This window comes from Nannospalax galili, unplaced genomic scaffold (genome assembly GCF_000622305.1).
Source record: "Nannospalax galili isolate Female #2095 unplaced genomic scaffold, S.galili_v1.0 scaffold17, whole genome shotgun sequence".
Classification (NCBI taxonomy): domain Eukaryota; kingdom Metazoa; phylum Chordata; class Mammalia; order Rodentia; family Spalacidae; genus Nannospalax; species Nannospalax galili.
The window spans coordinates 8672586-8688292 of NW_008342276.1; the positions used below are offsets into that span (position 1 = coordinate 8672586).

Consider the following 15707-nt stretch of genomic DNA (forward strand, 5'->3'; position numbering starts at 1 on the left):
CATGTACAAAGTCCACAGAAGTCAGAAGAGGGCATTGGATCCCCTGGAACTGGAGTTATGGATGGTTGTTAGTTGCTGTGTGGATGCTGGAAACTGAACCTGGGTCCTCTGCAAGAGCAGTCAGTGCTGCTGACCACTGAGTCCTCTCTCCAGCCCCAGCTTTGGGACTTTTTACAGGACTTTGAAAGCAATAAAAGAATGCAGATGATCACTCTCAAAATCTGCAATGTCACAGAAAGGTCAAACATTGTAGTCTCTTAAGAATGGATGACACCATAACCATATAAATAATTCAAGTATTGATGGCAATTTAATTACATACATTTATCAAACAATTTTTCTTTTTGAGACAGGGTCTCCCTGTAGCCCCAGCTGGCCTGGAACTCACTGTGTAGACCAGGCTGGCTTCAAACTCAAGAGATCTGCCTGCCTCTGCCTCCCAAGTGCTGGAATTAAAGGTGTGTGCTCTCAGGCTGGTCTCAAAATCCTAGGCTTAAGTGAGCCTCCTGCTTCAGCCTTCAGTACTTGGGGTGAGAGGCACATGCCATGGTATCTGGCAAGTCCACAGCACTTTAAATTAGGCAGTGATGTGTGAAAGAGCACTTGTATTTGTTTTGCATTACATTTTTTTTGTGTTTGAGACAGTCTTACTACTAAGGGCTTTGCCACCCCAGAATGACTATATAGGTCAGGCTAGTCTTGAACTTGTGGCAATCCTCCTGCCTATATCCTCCCAAGGCCCAATATTACAAGTAAGCCACCATGCCTGGCTTTATTTTCAATTAAAAAAAAAAAAAAACCTTCATTACTTTTTTATATGTATGAGTGTATTGCCTGGGTGTAGGTAACTGCACCCGTGTCCTGCAATGCCTGCAGAGGTCAGAAGAGGCTGTCAGAATCCCTGGGACTAGAGTTATGGACAGTTGTTAGCAGCCATGTGGGTGCTGGGATTCAAAGCCGGGTCTTCTGCAAGAACAACCAGTGTTCTTAACCCGCTGAGCCAGCCCTATTTTCAATTAATTTTAAAGGCACTTAGCCCACAATCCTGATGGCTTGAATTTGACTTCAAGAACCCATACAAAGCAGGGAGAGAACAGACTCCAAAGTTGCCCTTTGACCTCCGTATGATTTGGCACACACATACACAATAATGTTTCGTTAAAAAAAGAATTAGAGGCAAATGAGTTTTCATCTTTAAAATTTATTACACAAAATGTACAAAATGAAAGGATGCATCTGGAATAAATTATAATAGACTCAAATAAAAATTAGTATGCATAAATATGTGCCCCCTCTCCTTTTTTTGGTTTTAGTTTTGCTTTTTTGAGACAAGGTCTCACGTAGGCAGGCTGGCCTCAAACTCCTGATCTTTCTGCCTCTGCTTCTCAAGTGCTAAGATGACAGGTATACCCTTAACTTGCACACATATTATCTTCCACAATATGCATATATTTAAATGTTATTTGTGTTTGGCACTTTTTATAGGTATAACATAAGGCAGCATTTATTAATTAAGGTATCTAAATTACTGAATTCTGGAAAGCTTTAAATATCCAGATAATAAATGAAAGGCAGTTCCATTTTCAAACTGCATTAAAATTTACAACCTTAAGCTAAGTGTGTAGCTTACTGGTACAGCACTTGCTCAGCATGCACTATGCCCTGGGTTCAATCCCTACCACCACCATTACTAAGAAAACACCACAATATCAAACTTTAGACGACTGTTCTATATTTCTCTCCAACGAGGTTTCCAACAGAAGCTATTCTGCAAACTGATGCTTGAATGCCCTACCCACAAATATTGTATGGAAGAAAATGGCTTTAAGAAGTATATTTTTGGTATCAGTAATACAAAATTTATATTTATAGTCTTACGTATGCATATAAAAGGTATTTATAGAATATAATCTAAACACAATGGTAGAAAGTCTTCAAATACAAAAACTAGCTTCTAATATGTTTGCTGTGTATATAATTACAAAAGTAAGCCAAAAATTTTAAATCTTTATTAACTCAAATTAGAATTATAAAAATGTTTACCTAAAACGTTAATTTTGATATTTAAGTACAATATTGTATTGAGGCCTTCCTGCAAATCACAATTTGAATTCTGGCTTTCAAGTACAGAGCCAAAGGAAGCCACAGGCAGGTGGGAGAAAGGCATTAAAGCAAAGAAAAAAGGGTCCACAAAGAAGACAGAAAAGATGGTGAAGACACAACAGACATGTTTCTAGGTTGATACAAAAACCTACTAGAAGGGGTGAAATTAAGTGCTTCAAATGACAAAAAAAGTCAATGCTGCCAAATTATTTGTAAATGCCATAAAATATCAGTTATCAAAACAGCTTTATTAAGTTCTGGCAAAACTTCAACTATATCTATTATTACAGTGCTTTGTTCATCAGTTATCTCTTCCTTTTAGCCTTTCCTCAAAGGTGCAGGATTTCATCTTCCATTAGTTATGCAGACATGTCAGAGAATTTAATATGGTTGAATATAAAAACACTTGCTGCAATGACATCATGATCTGAAACAACTGAAGTTTTCTACCACTTGCTCCATTTTCTATATAAAGGGCAGAAAGAAAATAGTTAATATGAAAAAAAGCTAAAAACATTTCATTGCTTTTTTCAATAAATACCCTTAATGATATTAATATTCATGTAAGTATCTGATCAATTACTGGTGTAGTATTAGTTAATAATAGTATTCCACATTCTAGAGAACATAAGTATCTATATATCTACATATATATATATATAGTGGGTATACAGCAAGTAACTTTTTTTGTAGGTGCCGATAAAAAATTTTTAAAAAAATTAATATTCTAAGACCTTCTATAAAGTAAGGTTAAGTAAAGACAAGTAGGCTTATTTATTTATTGGAGGACAAGGTCTTACTATATTACTAGACTTGCTTAAACTTGTGATGAGTCTCTTGCTTCAGCCCCCAAGTTCTAGGATAACACCATCACACCTGGCTTAAAAATTTATCTTTCAAACTGGGCGTGGTGGTGCACGCCTTTAATCCCAGAACTTGGGAGGCAGAGGCAGGGGGGGCTCTGTGGGGTTAAGGCCACCCCGGGCTACCTAATGGGTTCACGGCAGCTGGGGGGAAAAGGGGACCCCCGTTTCAAAAAAACCAAAAAAAAAAAAAAAAAAAAAAATCTTTCAGAGGGCTGGAGATGGCTCAGTGGTTAAGAACACTGGCTGCTCTTGCAAGAAGACCTGGGTTTGGTTCCCAGCATGGTGGCTAACAACCATCCATAACACCAGTTCCAGGGGATTTGACACTGTCTTCTGGCCACCACGGAGGACAAAACACTCACACATTTAAAAATAAAAGCTATCATGGACTGGAGAGATGGCTTAATGGTTAAGAGCACTGACTGCTCTTGCAGAGGACCCAGGCTTGGTTCCCAGCGAACAACTGTCCTTAAATCCAGTCCCAGGGGAATTAAATAACCTTTTCTGACCTCCAAGGGCACTGCATGACACAGTGCACTTACAAACATACAGGCAATACACTCATATACATAAAATTTTTTTTTAAAAAAAGCTATTTTAAAAGGAGCTACATACCCTTATTGAAACAAAAGGTATTTTTCAGTTTCATTGACACTGAAAAGTGGCAGGATTACAGGTGTGTGTCAGCATACCTCAGCTGGTCTTTAAATTATAAATTCACATCATCAGTTAAATTCTTACAATGAACAGATATATTATGTGGCAAAAAGAGCATAAAAGTTTTTACCTGAATAAGTGTTGTTTTATCATAGTCCCTGCGATGCTCATAAATACACTGGCTGATTACAGCATACAAATTTTCCAGTTGAAATATATTATATTTCTGACTTTTTTTAACAACAGTCTTCAAAAGCTTCTAAAAGAAAAGGAGTGTTTACAAATGTAAGATTAATTCCTTACGACAGATATTTATTCTGAATGCTTTGGAACTGTTATCATAAAGCCAGTGTGGGTAGACTAAGCCACTGCTGAGAGCCGGAGACTTGAGGAGCTGAAATGCTCTTACTTTGTCAGCACTCTCCTACACTGGCCTTTGCCTTGAGCAACTCTCATTCTAAAACCTACAGTGGAGGCTGCCAATTTCAATTGTATCCACAAACCTCTACAGGTAACCTCAAATTAGACTAACAGAACATTTCTGTGGTGTACATCATGGCAGACTAAGTATATTTTAAGGAATTTCATTATGTGAAACCAAAAAAGGTAACTGCATGAATGGTAAACTACCTTGCCACTTCAGGGTTCTTATAAAACAGTGTTTCCATCTGGTGCTTTTTCTTAGGACTGAAATGGTAGATTTGGTGGTTTCTGGTTTTGCTTCACTTTTTTTTTCTCTTTGAGACAGGGGTCTCCCTGTAGCCCCAGCTGACCTGGAACTCGCTATGTAGACCAGGCTGGCCTTGAACTCACAGAGATCCACCTGCCTCTGCCTCCCAAGTGCTGGGATTAAAGACGTGCGCCACCATGCCCAGCCCTGCTTCACATTTTTTGAAATGGCTTTCGTTCTGTAGCCCAGGCTGCCCAGAGCGCACTAAATAATCCAGACTAGCCTTAAACTTGTAGAAATCCTCCTAACCTTAGTCTCTTGAGGGCTAGGACAGGTATAAGCCAAAATGCCTGTTTTGATTTCTGTAATTCTTGAAGTGTGATCCTACAAAGCTGTGATATCAGAGTAAGTAAAAACCAACTGCAATGGTTAAGTAATGGTCATAAAAATAAGGAATGAGGGTTGGAGAGATGGCTCAGTGGTTAAGAGCACTGGTTGAACTTGAAGAGGATCTGAGTTCAGTTCCCATATGGCAGCTAACAGCTGTCCTCAATTCCAATTCCAGGGGATCTAGTGCCTTCTTTTGTCCTCTGTGGGCATTGCATGACATGGGTGCACATACATACATGCAGTCAATACATTCATACACATTAAAAAAAAATAGGAACAGTAACTTAGAAATATGCGAAAACCTAGAAATCAATACATTAGTCACCTCCAACCACTGTCTTTATGCAAACTAGTCCATAGCAAGTTTATCCACTCATAAAAGTGTCACTGTTTTACTGCTTGTCTAATGGAAACATTGCATAATTATAGTCCCTCTTGGTGGGTTATATTATCAGAGAATACACAAGTTGATGTAGTCTCAATAAACGGCTGCTTATAATGGACTAAATGATATACGCCTATATACCTAGTAGAATAAAACTGTAACATTTATAAAAACTAATTACTGAAACAGTAATTACTAATCCTAACCCCAAATATAGTGAACTATACAAAGGCCCTATTTTTATAACCATGAAATTTATAAGGACTTCATTTCATAATAAGTAAAAATTTTCAGATGTTTCTTTTTGAAGAAACTGCTCAAAGAATATGGCTGCTTTCTCTAACAAATACAGACATCACAGTCTTTGGGTTTTTTTTTTTTTTTTTTTTTGGTCTTTTTGAGACAGGGTCTCCCTATAGCCCCAGGTGACCCGGAACTCATTATGTAGACCAAGCTGGCCTTGAAATCAGAGATGCTATAGGGATTAAAGGCATGTGCTACCACCCCCGACCAGATATCACATTCTTAGTAGCTCTGCGCCCAGGTTATTCTCAAACTCCCTTATGTAGCTAAGGATAACCTTGAGTTTCTGCTTTTCCTGTCTCTACCTCCTGAGCCCTGGGATTATAGGTATGTGACACCATACCCATTTTTATGCAGGGCTAGTAGGGTTCATGCATGCTAGATAAGCAGTGGACCAACAGAAGTAGATCCCCAGTCCCCAAATTTTATTTTGATGAGGAAAGAAAATAAATTAGTTCTCTTCAAGCAACTTTAACATACTCAAGTGAAGACTTAGGGGTGTTAGTAGGGCATCTGAGGCACAATCGCCCTTCTTACAAAGGAAATGGCCCAATAGGACAAAAAAGTAGAGAAAATAGTAAGTCAAACCACCCTATCTACCCCCTGAGAAGATCATCAATGTAGGTGAAGGCAAAGATGGTATAAGGATAGAAGAATTAAGGAAAGAAAGCTATCAATAGTGTCAAATGTTACATATCTGATACAAAGAATTCAATTTAACAATAAGACCCACAAGAGTGTCACTTTATTTACACAGTGATGAAGCCTCAACTGAGGGGAATTGGTAGGGAAAAGGAAGCCGCAAATCAGAATCATTTAGTTATTTTCCTTCTGGTTCCTACCACAGATCCTCAAATACAAAGTCTTACATGTGATTAAGGGAAGAAGAGCAAGAAAAGGAAGCTAGAGGAATTCCTATGTAGCCAGCCTATCCTCGGTCTACAATACATGGCTTGAGGATGATGTGACTAGTGAAAGCATTAACTGCAGTTTACATACATTTAATTGCTCATGGTCCACAACAAGTGAGGGGGTAGGCTGAGAGAGAATTGCCAGAGCCGTCTCCACACTGATGAGCTGCTGCTGTTCTACCTGGGAACGTCTAGCTCGAGTCATTCGCAGAACACACGTTTCTAAAATGGGAAGGTAAGTAATTAGTATTTGGTTCACAGACATAATGCCTAAGACAAATATTAGACAGAAATCACCGAGAATATGTCCTTAGGACGTAACAATAATTCTGAGCTAATCTTTCTGTTCTAAGATCATGACATACTATTCACATTAAAAAATAATGTACAGCAGGTGTGGTGGCACATGCCTTTAATCCCAGCACTTGAGGAGGCAGAGGGAGGTGGATCTCTGTGAGATCAAGGCCAGCCTGATCTACACAGTAAGACCCTTTCTCAAAAAAACCATGAACACAGGGACGAGGCTTCCAGGCCACTTGAAGCTTGCACATGTGAACTTGTGGCAATGGTGGCACTGAGCACAGAACCCATGTCAATTCAATTAAAGAAGGGCTCAAAGGGGAGGAGAGAAATAGGTGGTGGGCTGGCATTATACTAAGAACTATTGGAGACTGATTGCTGGGTGAGGTAGAGTATGACTTACATACAATCAGAAGATGGGCTGACTAGACTCCAGTGGGTGAAATTTACACTGAAGGACATTTGGGTACAAATACCTGAATGAATAGGCATTAACATGTATGGCAAAATACATGAGGTCTGGTGGGGGGAATGGGGTCTAAATTTTATTAAGAACTGTTGTATGATGAAATTACAAAGGCTCAAAAAAAGGAAGACAAGCACCCCCCGCCCCAAATCCAAGAGCATTCCTCAACAGATCAGCCTATCTTGGCAACAAGACACAGAATTCAAGTGCTGGGAAAGATTCACAGAACCATGTGCATTTTACCTTTCCCAACAAGGGCTGACGAGATGTGACAAAGAAGACATAACAGTCCCTACCTAGCCTAAAGTATTTAATGGCTGGTATCTGGCCTTTTAAAGAGTTTTCTGGGGGCTACAGAGATGGCTCAGTAGTTAAGAGCACTGGCTGTTCTTGCCGAAGACCTGGGCTTGGTTCCCAGCATCCACATGAAGGCTAACAACCATTCATAACTCCAGCTCCAGGGGATCTGATGCCCTCTTCTGACCTCTATCAACACTGTCCAACACGGGTGCACTTATATACATGTAGGCAATATACTCATATACATAAAATAATATAAAAAAGAATTTTTTTCTGATCTTTGATTTAGAACAGTTTATTCTCTGAAAGATGAGGAAAAACTGAGGGTAAGAGAACTGAGTAAGCTGGGCTGGTGGCACATGCTCTACCCCAGCTTGGAAGCCTGTGGCAGGACTGTAAGTTGAAGGCTAGCCTGGGATACAGAAGTTTAGGGTGGCCTGGGTCACATAGTGAGATCTCACTACAAAAAAATTCAATAAAACAGAGTGGGAGGGGAGGGGAAAAGAGGGGAGGGGAAGAACATGAACATGCTGCAAGGGGTATAAAGAGACTTCTAAAGTTCTAAGAAGCAGGACAGGGATAAGAATCCTATTTGTTATCTAAGCAAGAACCTGTCTCTCTAAATAGAGGCCTTTTGGGCAATAGGTTCAAAGATGGTCTGTAGGCAGAACTATGTGCATAAACTGATATATAATAGTTGCTGCCAGGAGACCACTATTAGTGGCTACTGCAATGCCAAGTAGTCTGGCCATGGGCATCTTGTAGAGCACTACACCAACAGAATGAACAGAGACAGTCTATAATGTTGGTGGTGAGTGCACAATGGACATCTGGACAAAGGTCAAGGTGTGGAGCCAACAAACGATGTTGCTGTTGGCAGAGCATTGGTTATAATCATGGGAAAGGAAGGTGACCATGGAAACATACTTTAGAAAGTATGAATTAGCTTTATATCTGAGAAGGTCTGATGCATTAACTGCCTCTCAGCATCTACCTAGTAACTGTCTTCATCACCTCCCTAGACTGTAGATGGCTAGTTTTTCTTCATTTTCTAATGTCATGATTCCTGTTTGCCCAAACGATCATTTGCAAGTTAACCACTGTATGTAACAACCTTATTATTATTTTTGTCCTTTTGAGACAAGGTCTCTCTGTAGCCCCAGCTGGCCTGGAACTCACAGAGACCTGTCTGTTTCTGCCTCCCAAGTACTGGGACTAAAGGCGTGGCTACCACACTCAGCTTCTTTCACTTTGTTACATCTGGGATACGGTCTAACTCACCTGATTTAATATTCATTTAAAAAAATACTATGTTAAAATACCTTGTTTATAGATGAAATAATTTTTTTTCACTTTTATTTGCGTTTATTTTATGCTCAATTTATTCCCGTGCCATAAGTTTTTGTTTCTTCAGTTTCTTCTGGGATATCTTTTTCTTTTGTGCAACTTCCTCTTCAGGCTTAGGAACAGTTTGTTCCTTTTCAGTGAGGATCATTTCGATCATGTATGGGTTAATGTGACCATGAGATCTGTAAGTTCTGTGGTGCATCTTGGGCGATTTGTTTACCTGGATATGCTCAATGACCAGAGAGTCTACATCTAAACCCTTAAAGTTCAGCATTACTTTCTGCATTTTTAAGCATGTGCAGCAAAAATTCAGCACTCTTTTTGGGCCACCGACCTTGTGTCCAGCTCCACTGTTTGGCCTGGGCACACCTACTACCAACTCCACCGTTACAATGCCAGAATGACACACACTGCTTCTTTAAAGTGACATCTTTCAGATACTTGGTGGCTTTTTGGATATGCATACCCTTGGTGGCCTGGGCAGTTTCACGTGTGTTCTTAAAGTGAACATGAAGGGTGGAACCTCTTGATTTGCATGATTTCGTAGAGTTTTCTGGGTCAAGAGAGTAACGAACCATTTTCATATTTTTGGTCTTTTTGAGACAGGGTCTTCTTGTAGCCCCAGCTGTCCTGGAACTCACTATGTAGACCAGGTTGGCCTTGAACTCACAGAGATCCGCCTGCCTCTGCCTCCCGAGTGCTGGGATTAAAGGCGTGTGCCACCATGTCCAGCATAGATGGAATAATTTTATTCCAACCAAAAAAAGGTCTTTCTAAAAAGAAATAATACTCAAAAATTTTTTTTTTAAAGTTACATATAAATGCAAAATTATCTAAGTTAGAGCTGTGGCTGTAGCTCAGAAAGTAAAACCAAACACCCAAACACCCAGTCTCAGTAACTTAGTCAAGGCCAGGCATGGTGGTGTACATGCCTTTAATTCCAGCACTCAGGAGGCAGAGGTAGGGAGATCTCTATGAGAGCCAGGCCTTCCTGGTCTACACAGTGAGTAGATGCCAGCTGGGGCTACTATACCCTGCCTCAAAAACAAAAAACAAATCAACATAACCTACCCCCCCACACACAAAATAAAACCCACAACAAACCACCTTAGTTGATACTCATTTTTGATCAAATAAAATTTTGATCTCATTACCAACCTTTTGCTTTAATGACTAAATGTTTAGCTTTTTACAGTTTTAAAAAAGAGATGTTCAAGATCCAAATGAAATTTTCTAAATGGAAAACATGGGGAGAATATCACTGGGGTAATATAGTCATAAGGGATTAAAGAATAATAGGGGTGGATAAAAATTCTTCTCTATCATTAAGCAAGAAATCATAAGATACTGTTTATCTGCTTAAAAATGATAGAGCATCCTGGAGGTGTTTTAAGCTACATAAACAGGCCCTGGGCTATAGGATTTAAATGAATTTTTTTCTTTTAGTCTGCAAAATGTCCCATTATCCAGCAACTAAGTACCCCAGATGAGTAAACAGGCTGACAAGTTAATTGCACTGCTCAAAGTCACAAGCTACTAGGCAGTGGACTAAAGGCTCCAATCCAGGTGTGTTCAATGCCGAAGTACATCCAAGGCAACACTAGCTGAAAAGGTTAACATAATGCTATTTTTCTACTTAGTTAACATTTGTACTCTCAAAGAGAACAAAAAAAACCAATGAACTGGCATATTATCAGTTGTTTAGGAATTATTGTAAAACATCTTTTAAATGGGACTTACCTTTTGTTTCAGTTTCATCAGGAATGTCTATGATCTGGGAGTTAGAATCATCTCCATTGCAATCAACATCTTTTCTCAATTGTGTACATGTTGTAGTTTTCTTAGATTCTTTGAGTTCATTCTCAATGTTATTAGAAGTACTTGAATTATTTTTCAAGTCTATTCTTCTTTCAGAGGCATTTTGCTTCTCATTTTCTTCCATTGAAGACTCTCCTGTGTTTCCAAGTTCAGTGTTTTCTACACTTGTAGTCTGAGTTTCTTCTGTGTCACTCTTGATCTGATTATTCACTGCAGTCTGGCTATCTTTTGCCTGTGAAATTTTCCTTCGCTTTGTTTTGTTGCCTATATACCACTTGGATTTTTTATGAATTTTCCTCTTCGATTGAGCTTCAAAAAATTGAAAAAACAAACAAACAAACAAACAAAAAACTAGATAAAGACCACGTAACAACTGTTTAAACTCTAAGAAAGAAGAGTTAAGGGGAGTCGGGGAGTGGAGGGCGGCAGGGAACGGGACACAAACACATGCTAAGATTGCACCAGATGGTAAAGAACCCAGGGCACTTCTGTATGGCTGAAATGCAGAAACATGAGTGGAGTCCTCTGAGAAGACGGGGATGTGGACAAAGCCTAGAACACATAATGACTTGATTCAAGTTGAAATACTTATCGTTAATTATTAAATTAGAAAGAGAGAATATAGGATAAATTTCAAAGACCTTAGTTAAAGAAGTAAGATTTCACAGGACTTAGAAGATGGCTGAATGTTGGGACGCAATAAAGAAGTGGAATTGGGCGTGGTGGCGCACACCTGTAGTCCCAGCACTTGGGAGGCAGAGGCAGGTGGATCTCTGTGAGTTCAAGGCCAGCCTGGTCTACAAAGTGAGTTCCAGGACAGCTGGGGCTACAGGGAGATCCTGCTTCAAAAAGACAAAAAAAAAAAAAGTGGAACTTAAGAACAATCCAAGGGCTTTGTGAACAAATATATTTGTCAAAATCTATATGGAGGGGCTGGAGAGATGACTCAACCATTAAGAGCACTGACTGCTCTTGCAGAGGACCCAGGTTCAATTCCCAGCACCCACATGGTAGCTATGAACAATCCTTAACTCCAGTTCTAGGGGAATCCGAAGCCCTCTTCAGACCATGGCAGCACTGCATGACACAGGTGCACTCAACATACATGCAGGCAGTACACTCATATACATAAAATTAGTAAAGAAAATATTAAAAAATATATATATGGAAAAGGATCTGTTTATCTGCAGTTTAGTTGCTTTAGTATCAGCTACGCAGACACAATTAACTCTGTTAATAAAGCAAAGTGCAGAAGAAAGTAATGGCACTAGAAGAGAATGAGAGAAATTCCTGAATGAAAATCATTCCAGAACCTACCAGGTGTGCTGCAAGCCACTGGAGTAGTGGGTGCCTTTGGATTTTCATTCCGCTCTTGATCTAATCTTTTATCACCACCGAGAGTCGAATTTTGCTTTGGCATCACATGGTAGTAAGATGGTGCATATTTGGAGGAGCTACAACCTTAAAAGCAGATATACAGGACTTAAAAAATGGATTTCCAGCCAGGTGTGATGGTGCACACCTTTACTCCCAGCACCTGGGGGGCAGAGGCAGGCGGATCTCTTTGAGTTTGAAGTCAGAACGATCTACATATCGAGTTCCAGGCCAGCTGGGGCTACAGAGAGACCCTGTCTCAAAATGACCAATAAATAAATAAATGAAATAAAAAATGGATCTCCAGAACTCAAAATTATAGAAATGCTTAATTCAAAGGACTCACCTAAGGCATCTTCAGATGCCCTGTTGTTTTCCTACCTCTTTTCTTTCGAGACTCCTGAATTTCCTCACAAAGCTTCTCAAAGTCTTCGTCAAGTTCCTCCTTAATTATGGCATAGGCTGTATCTCTTAAAGCACAGGCTCTATGCCTAATGAGACGGTCTGAGGAATGAGAAAACACAAGTCTTAATTTTCTACTTTAAATAATTTTCTGAACATAAACTTAATATATACTGGGTGAAGATTAGTAGTCACTACACCTCTTTACACAAATAATAAAAGTTATAAGAACTGTGTATATTCTGGTTTTGTTGCTAATTTGATGTTCTGGGTATCTGATTCTACATGGTAGATTACACCCAAGCAATTTTATTTTTGTGCTTTATTAAGATCTGTAAAAATACCAGAAAAGGGGATGGAGTATAGCTCAGTATTCTCTTCAGTTATTGAAAGAACTCTCAAGGATACCCTTCATCCTGGAATCGGAGACCAGGAGGTAAAGGCAGGAGGAATAGGAGTTCGTGGTTATTCTCAGCTACACAGCCAGGTCAAAGCCAGCTTGGGGTACATGAATCTCTATCTCAAATAATAATAGGAGCTCTTAGTAGTTTCCCTATTAATCAATTTAATTTGTAGGTACCACCAATTAGAGGTCTAGAAAGTTAGCCCCACTTAACTGTATACATACAGAGATTTAGAGACAAAAAATAAACTTCAACACATATTTTCCACATTACTAATAATATTGGGCAAGTATCATACTATATTACTTTCATAATAAAACTTTATCTAGGCATGATGTCACATGCCTGTATTTCCAGCACTTGGGAAGTAGAGACAGGAGGATTGCCCTAAGTTCAAAGCCAGTCAGGGCTACAAGTGATAACCTATCTCAAAATAAAACAAAAACTGTAATGGTCTCAACTAAGAAAATCATTAATACCTATATTCAAATTTTGCCCTGGTTCTTTCCTGGCATTGTGACCTTGAGTAAAGTTTTTTAATCTTTCTAAACTTTACCTTTTTCAGTTCTAGAATGGGGTAAGGCTATAGTGAGGATTGTACCAGCATTTTGAATGTAAAATATTTATAATATAGCACCTAATGTAAAAATCAACCCTTGTTAAATGTTAGCAGCCCCCATACCATCCCCTGAAAAGGAATTCACTAATGCTCACCTCCAGGATCTCTATCTGGGTTGTATTCTAAAGCATTACTACAGATTAGATCAATATCCCTCAAATAGTCTTTCACAGTCAGATATTTATGTAAATCAATTTTACTGATTACAGATGAAAGGTCCATTGGTTGCTTTATTACAGTGACATAATCAGGAACCTAAAATTCAAGCAAATGACCAAATCACTATACATAAAAAACATTTTAGTTTTTCTGCAAAGGCAATATGGGATACAGAATAAATAAGAGGTAAGAATACTATTATGAATTCTTTGGTTCTATCTAAGCCTATTTCTGCTTATGTTCACTCCTGTCCTTGGACAGCTATATTCTCTAGTAATATCCTGTACTTCTTTCATCAAGCAACTGCCAAACATCTTTCAATGTCAAGTTAAGAACAGACTCTTGCCAAACATTGTGACAAACCTATAATCCAGGAGAACCTCAAATTCTAGGGTGACCTAGACTCATGGTTGGGTTCCAGGCCAGCCTGCACTACAAAAACAAAAATACCTCTCAGCTCAATTTTAATTCTGTATAGCACTGTAATACCATGAGGCATTAAAACACTCTCCAATTGTTCTTAGAATGTCTGGATGGGCATTAAAATTAACTGCTTATTCTCTACAAGAAAGGAAATACATTAGAAAGCTCGTAAAGTCTCTCTGTGCTTAGGACAGTTTATGTCTCAACTCAGGGAAAACAAGTACAGCAGGGCAATTATAGGAACTATCTATTCAAATATTCTGATTTTGTATTATTATGGTTTAGAACATTTGATTCAAAGATTAATACCTCATCAGGGTCAACAGGCTTAGTAAAGACTCGGAATCGTTTATCAATGGCAAGCCGGTGTGTGACATTTCTTAAGAAAATCCTTAGTTCTCTGAATGTATCTTCCTCTTGTTCTTCTAGCTGTTTAACTTCCTCTGTAGTCAATGGTCTTGGTTCAGGTGGTGGTGCTACTGGGAGTACCTCCAAGGCCTGCAGAACTTCACAAAGATGTTAGACTTTAGTTACTACAATCCACAAAATTGAGTGACAAGTGATTCAATTTTAAAGACTAGGGCTTGGAGGATTATCTTCCTTACATCAGACAGGAATCTAAGAGTTCAGAAAAGTAGTGGCATAATCTCTATCCCTAGACCCCCTCCAGAAATAACTGGTAATTATAATCTGGAGCACTACTGCTTAAAAGTCATTACCTGCCTCACGTTAAGATGAATTAAGACACTATTAAAGTTGGATGTAGTGGCCCACATCTTTAGTCCCAGTGCTTGGAAGACAGAGGCAGGCAGATCTCTGTGAGTTTGAGGCTAGGCTGGTCTACATAGCAAGTTCCAGGCAGTCAGGGCTACAAAATGATACCCTATCTCAAGACAACAATTACTTTGAAAATTCATTCTTTCTAAGAGAAGACTATTCTAACTATCAAAGTTTTTGGACTAATGCCGGGCATGGTGGCGCACGCCTTTAATCCCAGCACTCGAGAGGCAGAGGCAGGCGGATCTCTGTGAGTTCAAGGCCACCCTGGTCTACATAATGAGTTCCAGGACAGCTGGGGCTACAGGGAGATCCTGTCTCAAAAAGACCAAAAGTTTTTGGACTAATGAAAAATTGTAATGTTTCAAATACAATAAAATTAAATTTTTCATTAAGGAACTATACCATGAGTACTAAGGATTAACTAGAATAAGAGATCTGCCACAATAAGAGATCTGCCACAATAAGCAGGTGATTTCTTTAAAGGAAAAAAGGACACAGTTACATCATTACAATGTCCTATTAGTTGTGTGAAAAAAGTTAAGTATATCTTTAAGCAGACATAAGATAAAGATAGAAGCATTACTGCCTAGAACCAAAAACAAAATTGTGAAGTTGTATGTAAAGACGAGTCTTTTAACAGAAAGGTGGTGGCAGTATAGGTAAGAACAGTTCTGGGGCTGGAGAGATGGCTCAGCAGTTAAAGAGTGCATACTACTCTTATAAATGACTTAAGTTCCGTTCTCAGCACCAATATCAAATAGCTCAAAAGCACCTGTAACTCCAGTTGCAAGGGATCTTACATCTTTTTCTACCCTCCAGAGGGCAGCACTCACATACACATACCCTTCCCCCAAATAAAAAATATTTAAAAAATCAATACTGGAAGAGCAGTAAATGCTCCTAATCACTGAGCCATCCTCAAGTCTAAAAAAAGAAAAAAATTTTTTTCTTTATTATTTTTATTTTATGTGTATGAGTGTATTGCCTGCATGTATGTGAGTGCACCCGTGTCATGCAAAGCCACGAAGGT

At 39.0% G+C, this 15707-nt stretch overlaps 1 protein-coding gene and 1 pseudogene across 1 annotated transcript in view; both read right to left on the reverse strand.

The window, feature by feature from the left end:
- Positions 1-1334: 1334 nt before the first annotated feature.
- Atad2 (ATPase family AAA domain containing 2) overlaps positions 1335-15707 on the reverse strand; it is a 79052-nt gene continuing 64679 nt past the window's right edge. The window contains 8 exon segments of the mRNA XM_008838007.3: positions 1335-2568; positions 3757-3885; positions 6374-6507; positions 10439-10825; positions 11834-11977; positions 12272-12394; positions 13411-13570; positions 14207-14403. Coding sequence (XP_008836229.1) covers positions 2524-2568; positions 3757-3885; positions 6374-6507; positions 10439-10825; positions 11834-11977; positions 12272-12394; positions 13411-13570; positions 14207-14403 — 1319 coding nt within the window. The 3' untranslated portion in view covers positions 1335-2523.
- LOC108491084 lies at positions 8703-9351 on the reverse strand (annotated as a pseudogene).